The sequence below is a fragment of the Mirounga angustirostris genome, unplaced genomic scaffold (assembly GCF_029215605.1).
Source record: "Mirounga angustirostris isolate CCGP_5_RB_7025 unplaced genomic scaffold, mMirAng1.0.hap1 SCAF_12, whole genome shotgun sequence".
In the NCBI taxonomy this organism is placed as follows: domain Eukaryota; kingdom Metazoa; phylum Chordata; class Mammalia; order Carnivora; family Phocidae; genus Mirounga; species Mirounga angustirostris.
This window is the reverse complement of record NW_026991720.1, coordinates 17,873,181-17,894,118: the sequence shown is the minus strand read 5'-3', so window position 1 is coordinate 17,894,118 and position 20,938 is coordinate 17,873,181. Positions and strand designations below refer to the sequence as shown.

At 43.3% G+C, this 20,938-nt stretch overlaps 1 protein-coding gene across 1 annotated transcript in view; it reads right to left on the bottom strand.

Moving 5' to 3' along the window:
- LOC123835273 (solute carrier family 23 member 1-like) overlaps positions 1-20,938 on the bottom strand; it is a 49,924-nt gene that overhangs the window by 11,978 nt on the left and 17,008 nt on the right. The window contains exons 5-7 of the mRNA XM_045864224.2: positions 7,613-7,772; positions 1,484-1,665; positions 459-579 (exon numbers count right to left, since the gene is read on the bottom strand). Of these exons, the coding sequence (XP_045720180.1) occupies positions 459-579; positions 1,484-1,665; positions 7,613-7,772 (463 nt within the window). The remainder of the gene's footprint in view (positions 1-458; positions 580-1,483; positions 1,666-7,612; positions 7,773-20,938) is intronic.

The following is a 20,938-nucleotide window of genomic DNA, read 5'->3' as shown; positions in this document are numbered from 1 at the left end:
CAAACTAACACCAAGATGCAAATCCAGCAGAGGAATGTCTGAAAAGTGAGGGACCAGTGTTGTCACGAGCCACCGAGAACTTGATCTGAGCAACTGGGTCCTCAGTTTTCTATAATTAGCCATGAACCTTGCTATGGGGACGGCCCCAGGAACATGTGACAAGGATGTCCCACACGGGTGCCCAGAGCTGCGACCTAGGGCAGGGTTCTCTGCTCCGGGATGAGAAGCTTTGCAGAGCGACGGGGACGGCATTACACCAACAGCCAGGGAGCATTCCCACGGCCGGTGGGGCTCCCCTCAGCCTCCTTCTATGGCAGAGGAGTGGGGGTCAGGGAGGAGAGACCCTGCACACGGGGAAGCATTTGCTTTGGGAACCTACTGGGAGTGCGAGAGGCTGCCCTTCACTCTCCGGGGCACTTAGTCCACTAAGAAGGGAAGAGGGCAGGGGTGCTTCTTACCGGGAAGACCTGAAACAGGTAGAACTTAGACATGTGACACTTTTTCTTTCCTCCATAAATCGGCACTGGCACGGCGACGTTTTTCAGGTACTGAGAAAACAGTACGATGAGGAAGATGGTCCTGAAACAGAAACAAGCCATGCCCAGCCTGGCAAGCTGGGGCTCGTCCTGAGCAAGGGTCCAGGAAGCTGAGCCACCACGCGTCTCCGGGACGGGGTGGCCGGGCCACACTGGGAGCGTCCCCAAGGAGGCAGGCCCCATCCCTGAGATGGTGGGGCTGGTCCCTTTCAGAGCTGCTGGTGGCTAGAGAGGAATACCGGGAAGGGGGGCTGTTACTCCCGGCGGGTCAGCAGCTGGACAGATCCCAGCAGGTGGAGCCAGTGAGGCCCGAGTCGGAGACTGTCTTCTCTCCCGGGTCATTGTGCAAGTCCTAGTCCTCTTGGTCAGACCATCACCGCGGCGTGAATGAGCATGTCCAGTGCCAACCCCAAGTCCCTTCACAGCGCTGTGGAAATGCCTAAGGCCTCTTTTTTCCCTAAAGCCTTCCTGATCCTCGCCGTTGGCTGTCATCACCCCCTGCCCTGGACCATGCACAGCATTCTATGATGCTCATCACTGTCTCCTGGTGTTATAGCTCCTTGGACCTGAGGCTCATCTCTCTCCTACACTATAAGATTACTGAGAGCTGGAGCGATGTCTTTGCACCCTTCCCAGGTACTAGAGGTTTACAAACATTGGCTCAGTGAAAACCTAGCAGGCAGAGGACCCGCAGTATCAATGTTCTGTAAACACTAAGTATTCTTATATACCGCCTGTCATTAACTTACGGTTTCTGAGGACTAATAATGTAACAAATAGTAGTAATAACTGATGGTAGCAATTTCACCACTTTTTAAGTATCATAATGTTTATGAAACTATCTGTAAACCACAAGAGTTTGCCAATATCCAGAACACATTATTCCTACTGGGTAATCTTCCACCAGAAAGAACTGAGCTGACACTCCATTCCCAGAGAGCACTTACATGGCAGCAATCCCCCAGTGGATCCCAGCGTTATTGCCCGCAGAATCAAAGAGAGGCAAGGCCACCAAGGAGATGGTTGGAGCGATGGTCAAGGGGCCAATGAAGCGCATGAGAAACCCAATGAGGCCTGAGAATCCCACTAGCATCTGGACACAGGAAGCAACCATGATGGCGCCCTGCAACTGAAGAGAGAAAGTACAGCTCAGACACCCTGAAGCTTGCAGAGACTGTGGGCCTCAGCCCAGTTCCAGCCATCATGGCAAACCCAGCTGTGCAGCCCACTTCTAACCCGGGCCCCCCCAGGTGCCACGCACAGAGGCAGTGCAGGATCAAACCTGAACCCCAGAGCAATGGAGGCAAGGAGAGCCCTGTTCTTGCTCCTCTCTCCGGCTCTGGATTTCCAACTACTTGTTGGACATTTTCACTTCATTTGGAGGTTTTCAGGAAATAGCTTTCAAAAGTATTTACTGGTCACAGTGATGATGATGATGTTAACTGACATCACTCCATAGCGTGTTGAACCTCTTGCGGCTTTATTTTTCTGTGTTCCCACTTTCTATTGCAAGATATGGCAAATTTTTTTTCTGCCACATAGTGAATATTTTAGGCTTGATGGGCCATATGGGCTCTGTTGAAACTTTTTCAGACAAGATGTGAACAAATGAGCCTCGCTGTGTTCCAATAAAATTTCATGTGTAGACACTGAAATTAGAATTTCATATAATTCTGACATATCATGAAAAAGTAGTCTTCTTTTTCAACCATTTAAAGTGTAAAACCATTCTTAACCTGTGAACTATATAAAAACAAGCAGCAGGCCAGATTTGGTTCATGGACTGTAGTTTGCCAACCCCTGATCGACTGGACTGATTAAATTTACTTAAAGCCTCCTTTCTTACTCTTCTAGTTTGGATGTTATGCATTCCATTTTATCCCTGATAACTTTTCCTTGTTTTAAAGTCTGCTCTTTCTGAAAGTCATAGAGCAACTCCTACTTTATTTTGATTAGTGTTAACATGGTATATTTTTCTCCATCCATTTACTTTCAATCTCTATGTGTCTTCATATTTATTATTTTAAAGATATTTATTTATTTGAGGGGGGCACAAGCAGGGAGAGAGGCAAGGAGAGGGAGAAGCAGGCTCCCCTCTGAGCAAGGAGCCCAATGCTGGACTCGATCCCAGAACCCTGGGATCATGACCTGAGCCGAAGGCAGATGCTTAACTGACTGAGCCACTCAGGTGTCCCTATGTGTCTTCGTATTTAAAGTAAGTTTCTTATAGACAACATATAGTTAGGTCATATGTATTTCGTAACCACTCTGACAGTCTCTGTCATCTAGTTGGTACATTTAATCCATTGACATTCACAGTGATTATTGATATGATTGGGTTGATATCTACCATACTCATTACCGTTTTCTATTTGTTGGCCTTGTTCTTTGTTCCTATTTTTATCTTCTACTCTTTTTGTGGTTTTAATTGAGCATTTCATTTTTCTTCTCCTTTCTTAGCATATCAGTTATACTTCTTTCTTTCTTTCTTTTTCACTTTTTTTGAGTGGTTGCCCTAGAGTTTGCAATGTACTTTTACAACTAATCCAAGTCCACTTTCAAATAACACTATGCCATTTCATGGGTAGGGTGAGCACCTTATAAAACAAAATAATCTTAAATCCCTCCTTCTCATCCCTTATATCATTGCTGTCACTCATTTCACTTATATCTAAGGACACATAAGTAGTTACATAAAAACTACCAGGTACTGAAAGGTGAAGTTTGGACTGGTCTAAGGTGTTAAAAACTGAACTTGCCTCCTCTTCCCAGTTTTTTACTTTTTCTGCTACCACCATGTCCTTAAAATAGAACGACTGTTCACTTTCACTTCCCCGTTACTTAAAGCCCAGTAAGTAACGACCTTCCTACTGGTCCTATATTTGCATCACCTTCATAGGCTCGTAGAGTGATACACAGTTGGTGTGCTGACCACCAGTGGTTTCAATCCTTGAGATGTGTGTGGATACATATAACTCAGTTAAACAAGGAGAATCTACCTTAGATTCCAATAGGCTGGCTTGGCGAATTCAACCAGTCAATCCAATTAATGAAATGAGGCAAGAACTTTCTCCTACTTACAGCACTGGTGAAAAACACTGGACCAGCAGATGGAGCTCAACTACCACAGACAGGGCTCCGGGTTTGGCTCACTGGGTTGGACCCTTGGAGGTAACGTGGGAAAAAAACAGTGGAGACTATTGTCTTAGGGCAAAAGGAATCTCTACCCTGGGCCCTGGGTTTCAGAGCAGGAATTGGCAAACTTTTTCTGTAAAAAGCCAGATAGTAAATATTTTCGATTTTGTGGGCCATGTGCGCTTTCTATCACATACTCTTTTTTTAAAAAAACAACCTTTTAAACTAAAAACCAGGGGCGCCTGGGTGGCTCAGTCGTTAAGCATCTGCCTTCGGCTCAGGTCATGATCCTGGGATCCTGGGACCCTGGGATCCTGGGATCGAAACCTGCATCGGGCTCCCCGCTCCAGGCTCCCTGCTCCACGGGAAGCCTGCTTCTCCCTCTCTCACTCCCCCTGCTTGTGTTCCCTCTCTCGCTGTTTCTCTCTGTCAAAAAAGAAATTTAAAAATCTTTAAAAATAAAATAAAATAAAATGTAAAAACCATTCTTAGTTCGTGAGCAGTTTAAAAAACAGACCTCAGGCTGGATTTGGTCACAGAGCTGTAGTTTTCATACTCCTTTAAAGGACTTTAAAGGACTCCATATATCATAACCACAAAAATAAACAATAAAGGTATTAAAGAAAATATGGTGTCTCTGCCACTTGGGATCCCATGTTTAATGCAGGTACAGCATGACCCATATCCCTAAACACCTCCCTCACTATTAATACTGTTCAAGCCCCAGGGAAATTATTTTCCAGAACGCTTGCCCAGTGTCCTCAAAACAAGATAACTTCTTCTGAATGCGCTGCAGGTTTGTGAGTTGGGCTATGGTAGGGCTGGAGGCAGATGCTTCGTTAGGACGCAGGAAAGATTTGAGCAGAAGTGCTTGAGTAGGAGGAGAGACAAATGAACTCGTCAGATCTTTCTTCTTGGATAGGATGCAGGCAAGAGACTCCTGCATAAGAAACCCCAGGGTTCAGCAGGTCTGCGCCGAAGGGAAATCCTGCCCTGGCATCTAGCAGAGCAGGGTGAGGAACCCCCACTTCTTGTTCTTTGCTTAAGTTTAATTTGGATTTAACGAAGCCAAATATGGGCTCCCCAGGGGGACAGCAGATAAACAAACACCCACAAGCCGCGCAAGTGTTCCGTGATTCGTTCTGTTGATGGCACCGTAAAAACAGGCTTCCCTGAAGAAGCACAGCCTAATTTGGAGAAGGCGCTACAGCGCATGGCATTCTGAGATTGGCCAGCCTGCCTGGCAAAAACCCAGGGCCCACCAGCTTGACGAGTGAAATTCTTAGGCATATCTTCGTCCAGAGCTACCATGGGATTGTTCTTTAAAGATTCAAGAGCTTGTTAACTCTGGGTCCACCCCGAGATAAAAAGGAAGCACAAGGGCTTGATGAGATTTTGGAGGTACGTGCACCTTCAGCCTGTCTATCAGAGCACAGGCGTGTGCCAAAAGGATGCTTTTGAAAGGGAAGAAGAACCGCAGAAGGTTTGGGCTGCAACTCACGGGTTATGGCTCAGACAGATCTACTGTGCCCTCGCAGCCCAGTGGTCCCTGACATGTTGGTAGTAGAACCCACGCTGAATGAGGACGGACCCTGTCAGAAGCCAGGAGCTTCCGTTCTGCCGTGGGGGTGGGGGTGAGGTTGGGGTCTGGAGCAGCTCCTCCTCCCCTCTCCCTCTTTGACAGACCATTACTAACTAGTCTGCACTGTTTGGAATTAGACCACTGGTGAATGGTGCCAATAACTCTAAGATCAGAGACCCCAACCATATCTCGAGTGAGGCCAGAAAGACATTCAAGTAAGGAAGGACAGATCAACAACATTTGCTAATTAAAGGAAATAGTTATGGGCATGTGGGTGGCTCAGTCGGTTAGGCGTCTGCCTTTGGCTCAGGTCATGATCCCAGGGATCCTGGGATTGAGTCCCGCATTGGGCTCCAAGCACAGCGGGGAGACTGCTTCTCCCTCTGTCTCTCTCCCTGCTTGTACTCTCTCTCTCTCTCTCTCTCTCGCAAAAATGAATAAATAAAATCTTTTTAAAAAATTAAAGGACATAGTTATGGTCGGGTAAAGAAAAGGCAGTTACACGGGAGGGGTTCCTAGGATTCATGAGCCAGTGACAATCCCCCCTCCCCTGGGACAGACACTACTTCACAATGTAACCTAACTCTAGCAACAAAGACTTGAGTTTCACCGTGTGAGTCCCTAAATTCAGAAAGACCGGGTTAGAGCCTTGCTAAAGGTGCTGCTCACCTAACTGAGAAAGGGGGAGGCTGTTAGAGTATTTAACATTTCCACAGAAGACCCTTGGTGGAAGAAGGAAAGCAAGTCTAAATCCAGCCAATGGGCTGAGTTACGTGTGATGCGGCTGACTACGCACACATAGATGCTCGGGATCGCCCCTGTGGGCTTGGGGTGTGGCCAACGACTAGCAGTTTGGCCTGGCAAGTGGATCATACAAGGCTCTATTGAAATTTTACCTTGTGTGGGACAGGAGTTTATATTTAAATCTCAAATATAGGTGGTTCGTGGTGATGTCCCTGAGTCTTAAAAAGAGGGAGGAAGTATGACTTTGAATGTAGTCACAGGGCCCACGAGTTGATACCTTGGGCCACAAACCATGTGCACGCGGGCTCCCAAACAACATAATCCCCATCTCCATCTGAAGGCACTTGCGTTGCCCAGGATGGTCCAGATTGTCAACAGCAATGGGCACAGGTGCCTTGGGTGGGAGAATAGGAGAGTGTATGGCCCATCACGGAGCTGGCAGTCTGCCCACGCCTGACATTTCAGAGTATGGGAGGATTTCATGTTTTTTAAAACTGGTATTGACAGTGTTGCTGGTCTGAGCTTTGCCTCTTCTGCCAACTGAAGACCCGGCCCAGACTACTACAAAAATGACTGGCCACCCAGATTGCCCACCAGCATGAAAATCAACGTCTGTAGCAAACAGCTCAAGGACTACTTGGCCTCCCTCACCACGTGAGCCAATTCCTACAGTACATCTCCTCTTGTGTGTATCTCTATATTATCCCATTGGTTCTGTTTCTCCGGAGATCCCTGACTGGTACACATACCCTATGATTCAACAATTCCACCCCCACATGTCTATTCAATGGAAATACATAGATAAGTTCACCTAAAACCAAGTACACAGATGTCCATAGCAATACTATCTATAACAGCCAATAACTGGAAACTACCCTTAAACACAGTTCAGGTAACAGCAGAATAGAGAAGTAAATTGCTGTATAATCATATAATGGAACACTACTCAGTAAAGAGAATGAAGAGTCTACCCTGACATATAACAATGGGGAAGACTCCTGTAAAAATCACGTTGAATGGGGGCACCCGGGTGGCTCAGTCGTTAGGCGTCTGCCTTCGGCTCAGGTCATAATCCCGGGGTCCTGGGATCGAGCCCCACATTGGGCTCCCTGCTCCACGGGGAGCCTACTTCTCCCTCTCCCACTCCCCCTGCTTGTGTTCCCTCTCTCGCTGTGTCTCTCTCTGTCAAATAAATAAATAAAATCTTTAAAAAAAAATCATGTTGAATGAAGAAAGCAGGCGCAAACTAGTATGTACTGTGGAGTTCTGTATAGAAAGTTCAAAACCAGGCAAAACTCATCTATGGTGTTAGAAATCAGGTCAGCGATGATCCCCAGGGGAGGAGTGACTGGAAGGAGGCATGACGGGGCTTCTGGGGGTGGCGTTAATGTTCTGTTTCTTGATCCAGGTGCTTGCTGGTAACAGGAACAAGTTCAGCTTTGGGAAATTTACTGTGTTATTTTCTATATGTGTTAACCTAAAATTTAAAAGTTCATTTACAAAAGTACAAGTGCAGACTTTGGAAGGAGGGGGAAAAAAAATAGAACTAGAGCAAGATTATCAAACATACAGTAGGCGTGTGACATTGTCCCCTCCACCCCCCTTGCCCTGTTACCTCTCGGATCCTCTTCTGCCATTCCTCAGTGAACTCAGGAGAGCTGGTGTTCACCAGACTGGCATTGAATGTCCACTCAGGGCACTTCCAAGCAGGCAGGGAGAGCATGGCCAGGGAGGGTGCCACAAAAGCAAACGTCCCTCCCTGGAGAATGGGCAACCTGGAGGAGGGGAATGAGGATGCAGTTACCCTAAGATCCCTTAGCACGGGTTTGAAACTGCGCCCACTGGAGGTTCTTTAATCCCAAGCCCTAGCTTGATTTAGAGGCCATCCATGACCCAGCTGGTCCCAGTATACAGGGAGCTCCTGCCATGCTCCAAGTCAGACCTAGGAACCCTTCCAAACTTTGGACAGGTAGACAAGGTGGGTAGGGGAAGACAGGCAGACTGAACCCCAGTCTTGGAAAGACAAACCCAGGAGGCACTGGGACAAATGATTTGGAGACAGCACAGAGCTCAGCAAGCATGTAGAGTGCGTGCCATTGGGTACCCTGGTCCCAGAGAATGTTCCACAGAACCCAGGATAAAAGCATAGCTCCCATGTGGAGTTCTCCCACCAAGAGATGCACAGCCTAAAATCTGGGTTGCCAGACTCCTTTGTGTCTTCAGAAATGATCAGCAATCCCAGACCTTGACCTTCAAGCCTCCTTTTATCACATGGACAAAATGGTTTTTAGGTCAACTATCAAGGCAAGTTCCTTCCATCCAGGCTCTTCTTACTCCTGCCTGGCTTCTCCCTCTGGCCTCTGGGAGAACTTCTAGAACTTTCTTCCCTTTGAGATAAACGCAGCCTGATAAGTCAACCTCCAACAATCCTCTCCTATTAGATCAGAGGCTATCAAGGCTAGCCTAGTCTGCCCACCCATGACATTAACATCAGGGGAAGGATGGCACAGAGGCACCCCAGCATCTTGATACACCCAGTTCAGATACTTTTTTCTTCACAATACAAGAAGGGTATTTTTGAACTCAGAATTTCACAAAAACCTCTTAAAGGATTATTCTCAAGAATGACCAAGTACATCCGATGTAATGAAAATATAAATTTGATGGAAGAGTTTTCCTGCCTAAGAGGCCTTGGTATCTTGGCTGAACATTAGAATCGATGATGCCTGGGCATCACCTTCAGACAAATTAGTGGGCTTGTCTAGGAGTGCACCCAGGTATGGAGTGTACTTAAAGCTCCAGGGGATTCTAGTGTGCAGCCAGGGTTGAGGACAACTCATCTACATCCATAAATCTAGACCCATAAGGCTCCAAAGTAGAATAGAATACATGGTGGTATGGGTATGTGTGAATACTTTTTTAATTTAAAAATTATGAATCTAAATATCTGGACAGAGAGGGAAATATGCTCTACTTAGATCTTTACAAAATCCCCTTGAGCTTTAAAATGAACATATAAACCAGAGTATGTGGGTATAACCAGAGTTACATAAGACAGAACTTGTGTTTTAAGGTTTTGCTATAATTCCATATGCACATTGCACTCATTCACCAAGTGTCTATTGAGGATCTGCCCTGTGGTGGGCAGTGGCTTCCATAATATTGAGGACACCATGGTGAGTAAGACAAAACTCCCAGTTATATTCTAGTGACACACATCTCAGCCCTCATACTAACAAACTAACCACTTCCAGTAACTTACTCTCAAGGATTACTTTAAACACCTCATGATGATGCTTACATACAGTCCGCCATGTCTGCCATGTCCATTCTACTGGGTTCCACAAGGGCAGGGATTCATTATTTTTCATTCCCATCCCTCCAGTGCTGAGCCTGGTACCACAAAAAACCTGCCAACATTGGGCTTATCATTTTGTTTTTTTAAGTTTAATAGGCATGGAATGAAGTCCTAACAAATGTTAAGTTGCATTTCATTAAGCTAGGAGAGATGTGCATTCATTCGTGTGATGTAATGTTTGTTCTCGCCTTATCTATAAACTGTCCGCTCATTACATAGGGTTTGGATATTATCACAATTTTTATGATAGTGAGCTTTCTTTTCATTAAAAAAAATCCTTTCTGTTACTGTATGCAGGGATTTGCATCCAATTCAGAAATTATTAAAGAAAGCATTTCAAAATTTTCAAGTAGTTGAGTTCCTTTCTAATTCTGTTCATTTTATTTTCTTTCAAGATGATTACATGTTGTTGGGATAATATGATACATGGACTTTCTGCCTTTTGGTAATTGCTAAGTATCTTTTATGTCTAAGAGCAAGATGAATTTTTTTTTTCATTTATTTGCCTCAGGGTATTATTATGCTCTACCTTTAGGTTCACACAATGTATGCATAAATTTTTCCCTTGTTATTTAATACTTACACCTTCCAGTTCCATTTTCTATTCCTTCCTGCCCCATCCCCACTCCCATTCTGTTAGGTATAACTTTTTTAAAAAGATTTTATTTATTTCAGAGAGAGAGTGCATGAGCACAAGCAGGGGGAAGAGCAAAGGGGAAGGGAGAGAGAGGGAATCTCCAGCAGACTCTGTGCTGAGTGCAGAGCCCGTTGTGGGGCTGGATCCCATGACCCTGAGACCATGACCCAAGCCAAAACCAAGAGACAGACACTTAACCAACTGAGCCACCCAGATGCCCCAGATATAACTTCTTATCAGTACCCTTTTGGTAGATAGATGAGAGCAAGCGAGAGAGAGAGAGAGAGAGAGAGAGAGAGAGAGAGAGAGAGATCTACATACAGTCCTTGCATTTCTGCTAGCTCTTCCTTTATGCATGTCCCTAGGGTGTGTATAGGGTATGTGCATTCAGTACTACTCTAGGCTTTCATTGTTCTATGTATGTCTTACCTTTGATGGTGACCTTGATGCATATCTCAGTGTTCTTTTAAATTTCCTGATTAACTTTATCTGCTACCATGATGGCAACCCCTATATTTTTTAAGTCTGCTCATGAGTATGATTCATGTGCCTTCTGACTTAAATGTCTCTCTTATAAACTATAGACTTTGATTTGAAACCAACTCAACATTTTAGATCTGGAAGAGCCTCTTGAAACATATCCAGCTTGGCCTCATCATTTTTATAGGTAGAGGATCTGGGCCCAAGGTCATAGAGTTAACCAGGAGGAGCACTCAGGTCTCCCTAGGACATTGATGAAGAGCACGGCACACACCCATGGCCAGTTTAAATCTGGCTCAACCTCCTATCAGTTGTGTGACCTAGGCATGTTGCCCAACTTCTGCAAGCCCCAGTGTCGTCTTTGATAAAATAAGAGTCTCTCTTATTTTATCAAAGAGTCAAAGAGTCTACTCTCCCCAGGGAGTAGCCGTGAAGATTAAATATGTTTAAATGTGTGGGTCAGTGCCTGGGGCCTGTAAGACCTCACCAAACAGCAGTAATTGTCATTACTTTATTATTCCCTCTGAGATGTGTGGGTACTTCCTGAGAAGGAGGGGTACGTTATGACATTTTCTTTAGTGTTTTCTCTTACAGATGCTATACTGTGGGCTTTTTTGTTTGTTTGTTTTTTAACTGTTGTCTGGCATTCACATCTCTTGCAGGTGGGTTCTCTAAGATTTGTTTTCTACATCCCTTTTCTTTTGTGTCGTTGGAATCCATGTGCTTGGGCTGGTCCAAGGCTACATCTTTGTGTTAATTATCCCCTTGCTCTGTGGTCCGCTGTCCTCAGCCCTGCAGGGAGTACAGCACCACCTGCACAGAGCTCCGAAGCTTCCACTCCACTCCTCTTCGTTATTTCTTCTGTTCCAGTTCTTTTTTTTTTTTTTTTAAGATTTTATTTATATATTTGACAGAGACAGCGAGAGAGAGAACACAAGCAGGGGGAGTGGGAGAGGGAGAAGCAGGCTTCCCGCTGAGCAGGGAGCCAGATGCGGGACTTGATCTCAGGACTCTGGGATCATGACCTGAGCCGCAGGCAGACGCTTAACCATCTGAGCCACCCAGGCGCCCTCTTCTGTGCCAGTTCTTAAAGTAGACACTATCTCTCTACTGTAGGGGCTTGTGTTAACATTTAAAGGTTAATGTCTGAGGCACAGCTCTCTGCATGTGAGGTCACAACACATGTCCGTTGGGATTGAGTTGCTGCTGTTGGATCTACTCATCACTTTGAAGCTTACTGCTCTAGTATTGTTGTTGGATCTTTTTCAGAGGTCCCCCTTCCCTGGTTCTTTTTATTTCTGTTACATTTGATTTGAAAGAGGTGCCCTGACAATGTCCCACAAGTTCCAACACGCTATGTATTGACTTGAGCCTTTACACGTCACCTTGTGTCAAATAGGATTTAAGGGGCTTCCAAATATATTACAACATAGTAAGGACCTACCACTCTATACTCAGACCATCCAATTTCACTTTCCAGCTATTCCTCTTGGCCTCCCGGCCCCACTCGCTACACACCCAGCCTCATGAACTTTTACAGGAAGAGCCAGTCTGGGCTCAGATGGAGTGGGATCTGGCTGCAATTCTCCATTGCTGCCCTCACAACATCCTGTAGAAAATGTGGGCAGACTCTCCCTGTGCATCCTACTCCTTCCACTCTTCACTGTCTCATCTGGATGCTCGAGTCTGAAGAAGAGAAGATGCCCCGCCATTCTTCTTTACAACAATGACTTGCAAGTTTCCTAAGAGGTTAAACGTCAAAATCTGTATCTTAAAAGTCTTAACAGGACGGGTATTTTGCGTTGGCAGAGCCACAGGAATGTGTCCCCCGGGGCTACTATTAACATCTAAGTTGACATAGTATTTTAAAGGTACAGAGCATCTTCATATAGTTATCTTGAGAGCCCTTCAGGGTGGTGACACTGCACTGCATGTGTAGGAGGAGACTGGGGGGGGGGGGGGGAAGGAGTGGCGGTGGGAGGGCTCAGCTCGGAAGTGGGGAAGCCCTGATAAGAAAGGCTGAGTCACCCCGCAAAATTTCAAGTGTGTTTGTTATAAAAACAACTGATAACAAGACATGCGCTGAGAACAAACTAGAGCTTATGTTAATGATTAGAGGAGACATTTTTCTCCTCTCTTTGTAGTCCCGTTTTAATCAATAACCAGAAACATCTGCCCTTTTGAAAGCAGTGGGAAGTTAAACTCCCATCCTTCTCTCTGAGCTCTCAGGTACACTCCTGTTGAAGAAAAATGTATTCATGACACTAGTTAATGACATTACAATGACTTTATTCAAGAGGACTCCTACAATGCAGTTTTGTAGTAGGGGAGAGCAATCAGGCTCAACTCTGAATACCCTAAGAAAAGGGGGGACTTGATAGCCCAGGAGCAGGGTTGGGTCAGGAGCTGGAAAATTACCAAGAGGAAACATCAGGGATAAGGCAGGAGGTGGGGAAATCCTGCTGAAGGCAGGCCAGGGTGATCAGACATCACCTGAGTGATGGTAGAGACTGAGGAACCCCATCAGATATGGAGGGCGGGGATTCTAACTATACTGAATTAGTAAGATTCTTGCTGAAATTGGAAAATGCAGAGACCAAAACAAAAACTCAAAAGTCAAACCTAGTGTCTGATGGACTTAAGACAGAATGGTCATAGTTGAACTTGTCCATTAGACATTTTGACTACATAGATCTCTTCCAGTTAAGTGATGAATAAACAGAAAACCCAGCATGACTTGGGCCTGAAAAAGATCCTGCAGAAGAGGGGAAATGTTTTCCTGCTCTGAAGATTTAGAGGAAAAATTTCCTCTAAGAAGCAAGTGAAAATTGTTGAGTATGCTCAAAAAATATAACAAAGGATACAACTGCATTATAGAATAACTTGGGATTAAAAAAAAGAAAAGAATAACTTGGGATAATAGATTTTTTAAGATTTATTTATTTATTTGAGAGAGAGAGAATGAGCATGGGGGGAGAGGCAGAGAGAGAGAGAGAGAATCCCAAGAAGACTTCACGCTAAGCACAGAGCCCAACACCAGGCTTGATCCCAGGATCCTGAGATCACGACCTGAGCCAAAACCAAAAGTCAGACGCTTAATCGACTAAGCCATCCAAACACCCCACTTGGGATATTTTTAAATAGAATTCTAATAGAAGACATATGATGACTTAAATAAATGAGGCATGTACCATGTTCCTTGAAAGGAAAATTCAATATTATAAAGGTGTCACTTTTTCCAAGTTAATTTTTAAATGTAATGCAATTGCAATCAAAAGCCCAATATTTTAATATAATGATTTAAAAATTCATCTGGAAGAATTTAAAAATCAGAATAACTTGGAAAGACTTTTAAAGGAAAGAATAATGAGGAAAGCATGCCCAACTAAATAAAGTACAGTACAAAGTTATTAATTTTAAAACAGTGTGGGGGCTCGTGGGTGGCTCAGTTGGTTAAGCATCCAATTCGAGGTTTCAGCTCAGGTCATGATCTCAGGGTCGTGAGATCAAGCCCTGCATCAGCCTCTGCACTCAGCGAGGAGTCTGCTTGAGATTCTCTCCCTCTGCACGCCCCCCCTTTCTCAAATAAATAAATAAATAAATCTTTAAAAAAATAAAAACAAAACTGTGGTAATGGTTGAAAACACAGCAAAGAAATTAATGGCAGAAAATAGTAGCCCTTAAACAGATAGATCCTAGAATATATAAGAACTTAATATGTGATGAATAAAGTCTTGATTCCCATTTATTCAACAAATGATATTGAGATAATTGGCTTTTAGGGAGAAAAAAATAAATTTGAAGTCTCACTTCATACACCTAAATAAATCCTAAATAAATTCAAGAGTTAAATTTAAAAATCTAAACAACACACATACAAGTACTTTTTTAAAAAGGTGATTATTTATCTTATCTATTGGATATAGAAAGTATTACTAAGTCTAAAAGTAGATCAAGAGGGGCACCTGGGTGGCTCAGTTGGTTAAGCGACTGCCTTCGGCTCAGGTCATGATCCTGGAGTCCCGGGATCGAGTCCCGCATTGGGCTCCCTGCTTAGCGGGGGGTCTGCTTCTCCCTCTGACCCTCTTCCCTCTCGTGCTCTCTGTCTCTCATTCTCTCTCTCTCAAATAAATAAATAAAATCTTTAAAAAAAAATAAAATAAAATAAAAATAAAAAAATAAAAGTAGATCAAGAAATAGCAAAGGAAAAAAGTAATAAATTTTACCATAGAAACATCAAAGCTTTGATATGGCAAAAATATCTTAATCAAGGGGCGCCTGGGTGGCTCAGTTGTTAAGCATCTGCCTTCGGCTCAGGTCATGATCCCAGGGTCCTGGGATCGAGCCCTGCATTGAGCACCCTACTCCACAGGAAGCCTGCTTCACCCTCTCCCACTCCCCCTGCTTGGTTTCCTGCTCTTGTTATCTCTGTCAAATAAATAAATAAAATCTTTAAAAAATATATCTTAATCAAAAACCAAGACACACTTAAAATGTCTAAGGCAATTAATAAATACAAAAATTTAGTATTCTTAATATGTATTGGATTTTTTTTTTTTTTGCAAAATAAGAAAAACATTGACTTCTGGTTAAAAATGCCAGGTTATACACTCTCCCCCTCTTGAAACGCCAATAAAATGACCTTAACATGTATTTTAGAAGAATAAATCACAAGATAAGAAGATCTGAGCAGGAGACAATTGCAACAAAACTTCGAAAGGTAAAGAGCAGATCTGATCGCCCTGGGGAATCCATATCCTATGCTAGCAATAGGTAAATGGCATTACACTGAAAAACTCACAACATATCAGGAATTGCCTCTTGAGGTAAGATTAAATGTGGAGCTAAAACAGATTTAATGTCTTTTGCAGAAGTAGTCAGGTAACTGTCCTTCCCCCATCTTGGCAGAAGACTAGAAGTTTCTTCTGCTGAAAAGGCAAGACACAGGGTCTATGGACTCTGCCGGGCAACTGGCACAGTTGAAGTGGAGATACCATACTGAACACCGGGGTGATTCATTTAATATATGTACACTGAACACTAAAACGTCCTGCTCACTTCCCCACTGAGCTTCTTGAACAACTCAGCCAGGCATTTACTCTCCAGGCAAGAGACTGGAAGGTCCTTTTCTGGAGGATAGGATGATCTGGGAGGAAAAGCATAAAGATGCTGAAATTCAGGCTTCCCCAGCTATGCTGGGAAAACCATAAAGATACTCAAAAGTCATGACACTATATTAAGACTACAGTGTGAATTGTGACCCTTGCAGTTGGGTTATGTGGCATTCCTGCATATCATGCTGCAATGAAGTCCAAAGTGAACAAGACCCAGTCTCAGGCTCAGAACTTCCAGTCAAGCTTTTGAGACCCAACCTTTAAATATGAACAGATATACAAGGATCATCAGACAACCACAGGACTATAGATGACAGAGACCCAAATAAAGAAACAGATGAAAGTAACTTGTCCTATAGGGAGATGATAATTTTTTAAAAAGATTTTATTTATTGGAGAGAGAGAGAGAAAGAGAAAGAGATAGTGAGAGAGCACGAGCGGGGAGGAGAGGGAGAAGCAGATTCCCCAAGAACAGGGAGCCCAATGCAAGGCTTGATCCCAGGGCCCTGAGATCATGACCTGAACCGATGGCAGACACTTAACCAACTGAGCCACCCAGGCACCCGGGAGATGATAATTTTTAAAACACACTCTCATTTATATATTTGGCAAGTAAGACCTTGCATTCATAAAACTAGAATAGGATGCATAAAACAAGAATATTCAGAGAACAAAAAAAGCTCTTAAAGTATTACAGTAGAAATAAATTCAGTAGAAGAATTGGAAGATAAAGTTGATACAATTTCCTCCCCACAAAAAACAAAAATACAAAACACGCAAATAGGTAAGAAAAGGTAAGAGAATTAGAGGACCATTCCAGGAAATCCAGCATGTGAATAAAAGGAGTTTGAGAAAGAAACTCAAACAAACTGAAGGATGACTGTTTGCATATTAAAAGGAACTACTGAGTACACAGTATAATGGATGAAAATTAACTCAGGCTGTGACACATAAATAAAAATTTACAACCCTGGGATTATAAAGCAGTTTTTTTTTCCAGCTTCTGGGGTGGAGAAACGGGGAGAGGTTACATAAAGGTTTGGCTTTCTTAAAATCACCCTGAAAATTACAAAGCAATGGAAAAATGCTTTCAAAATTCTGAAAGAAAATTATTTCCAACCTAAATTTCTATACCCAGCTAAGCTATCAATCAAACGTGAGCGTAGAATCCACACACTTTCATATAAACAAAGTCTTACAAAATTTATTTCCTATGTACTCTCTCTCTCAGGAAGCTACTGGATTACTGTGTTCCTCCAAAAAAGAAAAAGATATGGGAACAAGAGATCTAGACTTGAGAACTGACATGAAGGGAATTCCCAGGATAGGGATGAAGGGGCATCTCAGGATGACATATAAAATATATACCAGGCATATACAGCAACCATTCAAAATTGCAGCAAGTCAGAGAGCTCAAGGAGATAGTTCATCAAGATGAAGCTGATGTAAATGAAATTATTTATTTATTTAAATTTTATTTATTTAATTTTTTTAGAGAGAGCGAGAACATGGGGAGGGGAGGAAGGGAGCAGCAGATGGAGAGGGAGCGAGAGAAACATTGAGTGTGGAGTAGGGCTTGAACTCATGACCCTGAAATCATGACCCAAGCTGAAATCAAGAGTTGGACGCTTAACCTAATGAGCCACCCAGGTGCCTTGTGAATGAAATTATTAAGAAGAAATTTAGACAATAAACAAAGAGTATAGAATTAAATTAGAAATAATTACATAGAAAATTAAGTATATTAGAAACAAGAAAGATGTAAACTCCAGGGGTAAACAAAAATCGGGGCAAGAAAAGAGAACATGATTCAGCTCCAAATAATATCATAGTCATTAATTATAATGGTTACACGGAATATTGATCTATGCTGGGAGCACAGAAGAATAAGAGGATGGGAAGTCTTGTATGTGGTGAGTGAGGGGCTGTGAAAGAAAAGGATATCTCAGACATTCATACTGGCACATCGATTAGTAATACCTAGAATGGAAGGGTGTTAATTAGAGATTTGGAGGATAGTACTTAAATAATCAGCTTAAAGAGATGAAATGTTTGCCTTGGTCTAGAAAAAAAGGGAGTGGGGGGAAGATTTCTGGTGGGAAGGGGAAGGCTGTTTGTCTATCTTCTTTAAACCCATCACTGCTTACTATCCTGAGTGTACCCCCATCCCTCCGTCCAAAACCAGTGATGGATTGGGAGCCATTGCTCCAGCTCTCCCTTCTGTTCTGCCCCAAAGACACACCTGTCCTTTTTTGTTTTTAGTGCTTTAATGCTGATCATGGAGAAATGGACTGGGGAAACCAAGATGAAGGCAGGTGAAGCGGCAAAGGTTGCAGGATCTCAGAATTTGTCTCAAGGGTGGGGCCTTCATCCACAGCTCCCAGTCCCTCCTCCAAGATAGTAGTAGGCAACGTACTGGACTTTTGTTCTCAGGCACAGGTTCAAAGGGTATGGTTCACAAAACATGCCCTGATACTGTTCTAAAAAATACTTTTTAAATGGTTGTCACTTTTCCCAGTTATAAAGTAATACATCGACATTGAAGGAAAGTAAATGGCAGATAGAGAAAAATATAAAGAATAAATTTAAATCACCCTAATTATATAACCCAGAAATGATTAACATTTTGTTCCAGTCTTTTTTATCTTTAACCAGATAAACTTTATCAGTACACAGATAATATATACCTTTCGTATATAATGTAAACCACCCACGAATAACCTTAAAGATGTCTACCAGTCTTTTTCTGTCTTTAAACAGATAAATGATTCTCAGTATACATATAATTTCTACCTCTCATAATTATAAATTACACTGCCTGCTATTACCATAGTGAAAAACTTGAAACAACTTGAATGCCCTTTAATAGGAAATAGTTAAATAAATTAGAATATAATTATATATTCTAGAATATTAAATACTAAGTGATCATTTTTTTTAAAGATTTATTTATTTATTTGAGAGAGCGAGAATGAGAGAGAGAGAGAGAGAACATGAGAGGGAGGAGGGTTAGAGGGAGAAGCAGGCTCCTCGCCAAGCAGGGAGCCGGATGCGGGACTCGATCCAGGGACTCCAGGATCATGACCTGAGCTGAAGGCAGTCACTCAACCAACTGAGCCATCCAGGCTCCCCTAAGTGATCATTTTTTAAAAAGTACTGTTGCAGAAGTGTGTTTGCTGAAATGGAAAAATATTACAGTGCATTGTATATGTTTAAAAAGGGAGAGGAGAGCTATTTTTTACAATTAAATTTTTAAAATTATTCAAAAAGGGAGGGAGGGTGCAAAATTTTGTGTACAGTACAATCCTTTTCTTGATGTGAAAAATAAATTTTCTGTACCTGGTACAGAGCTAAGCTCTTTGTGTGCATTATCTAATATAACTCTCAAGGCTTTGAAAAAATTAAAAAACAGTTCCACTTCACAGAAACACAAGGACTTCAAGAGAAAATAATGCAAATATTGTCCAGGGTAGAGAGGAGAGGGAGCATTAAGTCTCCACTAGGGAGAGCAATATGCCTTATGCACTTGGGAATCTGGAAGGGATGATCCCCCTGAGAAGGTTTGGGGTTGGGACATGTGCAATTTGAGAAGCCTGTGGGCAAGAGGAGAAGAGTGTGGATAAATGGGGAAGTGGTCAACAGTTGGGGACAGATGTGTCTGGAGGGTGAGCTGCTGGAATCCAGCCTCACCCATGTCATCATTTTGATGTTCCCTTCTTGAGTCAATCCAATGAGTGGGTAAAGGATGATGTCACAGGGACTTTTCTTTGAAATAGATCAGAATGGGGAGCAGAGCCTCAGGAATATAAATGGGACTGATGAATTCCTCTTGAGTTTTAAAATCCTGAGCACTCTGAGTCCCAACTACTTCACTACTGTCCATCTTTTTTCTGAGCTCCCTGCACCAAGCAGATAAGGACCTGCTACACTGTAGGAAATGTCATCATGTGCCTTCCCTATTGGTAACTACTCAACTTAAACCCAGAGGAAGCAGAAGCACCAGGCCCTGTCACTGGGACTCCTCTGATGTGATGGATTGTCAGGTCACTCTTCTACCCCCAAAGCCACCACTGTTCCTGCTCCAGTCAGAGCTCCAATGGTACATCTGGTGACTTGGCTGTCAAGAGGGCAGGAGCAAAGTGGCTGCATACCTACATACCCCTGTTGGTGGGCATGGCCTTTCTACAGAGCCAAGGACAGGCGCAGAGCTAAGGCAGGGCTGAGCTCAGCTGCAGGGAAGTCACTGGATGAAAAGGATCGAGCCAGGGCTAACTCAAGCAAAAATGTCTGCAAGCAAGCACAAGATATCTGAATGGACTTTGTGCCAGGGGTACTTGCTCCCCGCTTGAGATACTCCCAGGAAAACAGAGAGACATATTGCCTGGAACCACTCTAGAAAAAGAAATTACCAGTAAAAATCATGAATAATTCTAGAGATGGAATGAAGGCCCAGAATGACATGGAGTCAATCTTTGATTTCTTCTAATGATTGCCTTTCAAACTTGATGTCTTATTTTGAAATTAATGATAGAGTATGCCCCTCCATGAATATCAGAAGTGAACACCTAAGTGAGGAAGGCTCCTGGGGATGCACCCAAGACCCCTAAAGGCATAACAGGGAAGCAGCTATCCATGTTGCCAAGGATTACAGCTGTCTACCCCATACTGGGCGCTGCTTGTGAGCTCTGATTTCAAGAGCAGCAGTGGGGCACCTGGGGGGCTCAGTCCATTAAGCATCCAACTCTTGATTTTTGGCTCAGCTTGTGATTTCAGGATCGTGAGTTGGAGGCCCACATTGGGCTCCACACTGGGCATGTAGCCTGCTTAAGATTCTCTCTCTCCCTCTACCCCTCCCTGCCCTCTCCACCCCCACCCCAGTTATCATCTCTTATCATTCCTTTTTGATTATTTAATGTGGTTTTAATTACTAAGATCTTTTGAAATCTTATTGCAACATCAGCCTGTTTTGGGTTATCAGCAAATAATCAGCAACCAAAGCTACTTGGACCTTCAGTCAATAGACTCTCTGTTAGATTTTATAATCTATAATATCTTAGGCAGTTACTCATCAGCATCTGAGATGGGAGCTTATTTCCATGGGTAGAACCAAACGCACATTTATTCCTGCCCCCACCTTAGTCTAAAGACATCAGCGTGATTTTATTTCCTAACTTCATTTCCCTCTTTCTCCGTGTGTTTAATGAAGGGGTAAGTTCAAGTTCTTTGGACCCTAACTCCTGATTAGTTTGTGTTTCTCACAGAACCCACCAGAAGGCTAGGCCCACAGGCACTTTTACTACCAATTACCAATTGAAACATGGCACTTCATCACCTTCCCTGTCAACATCATAG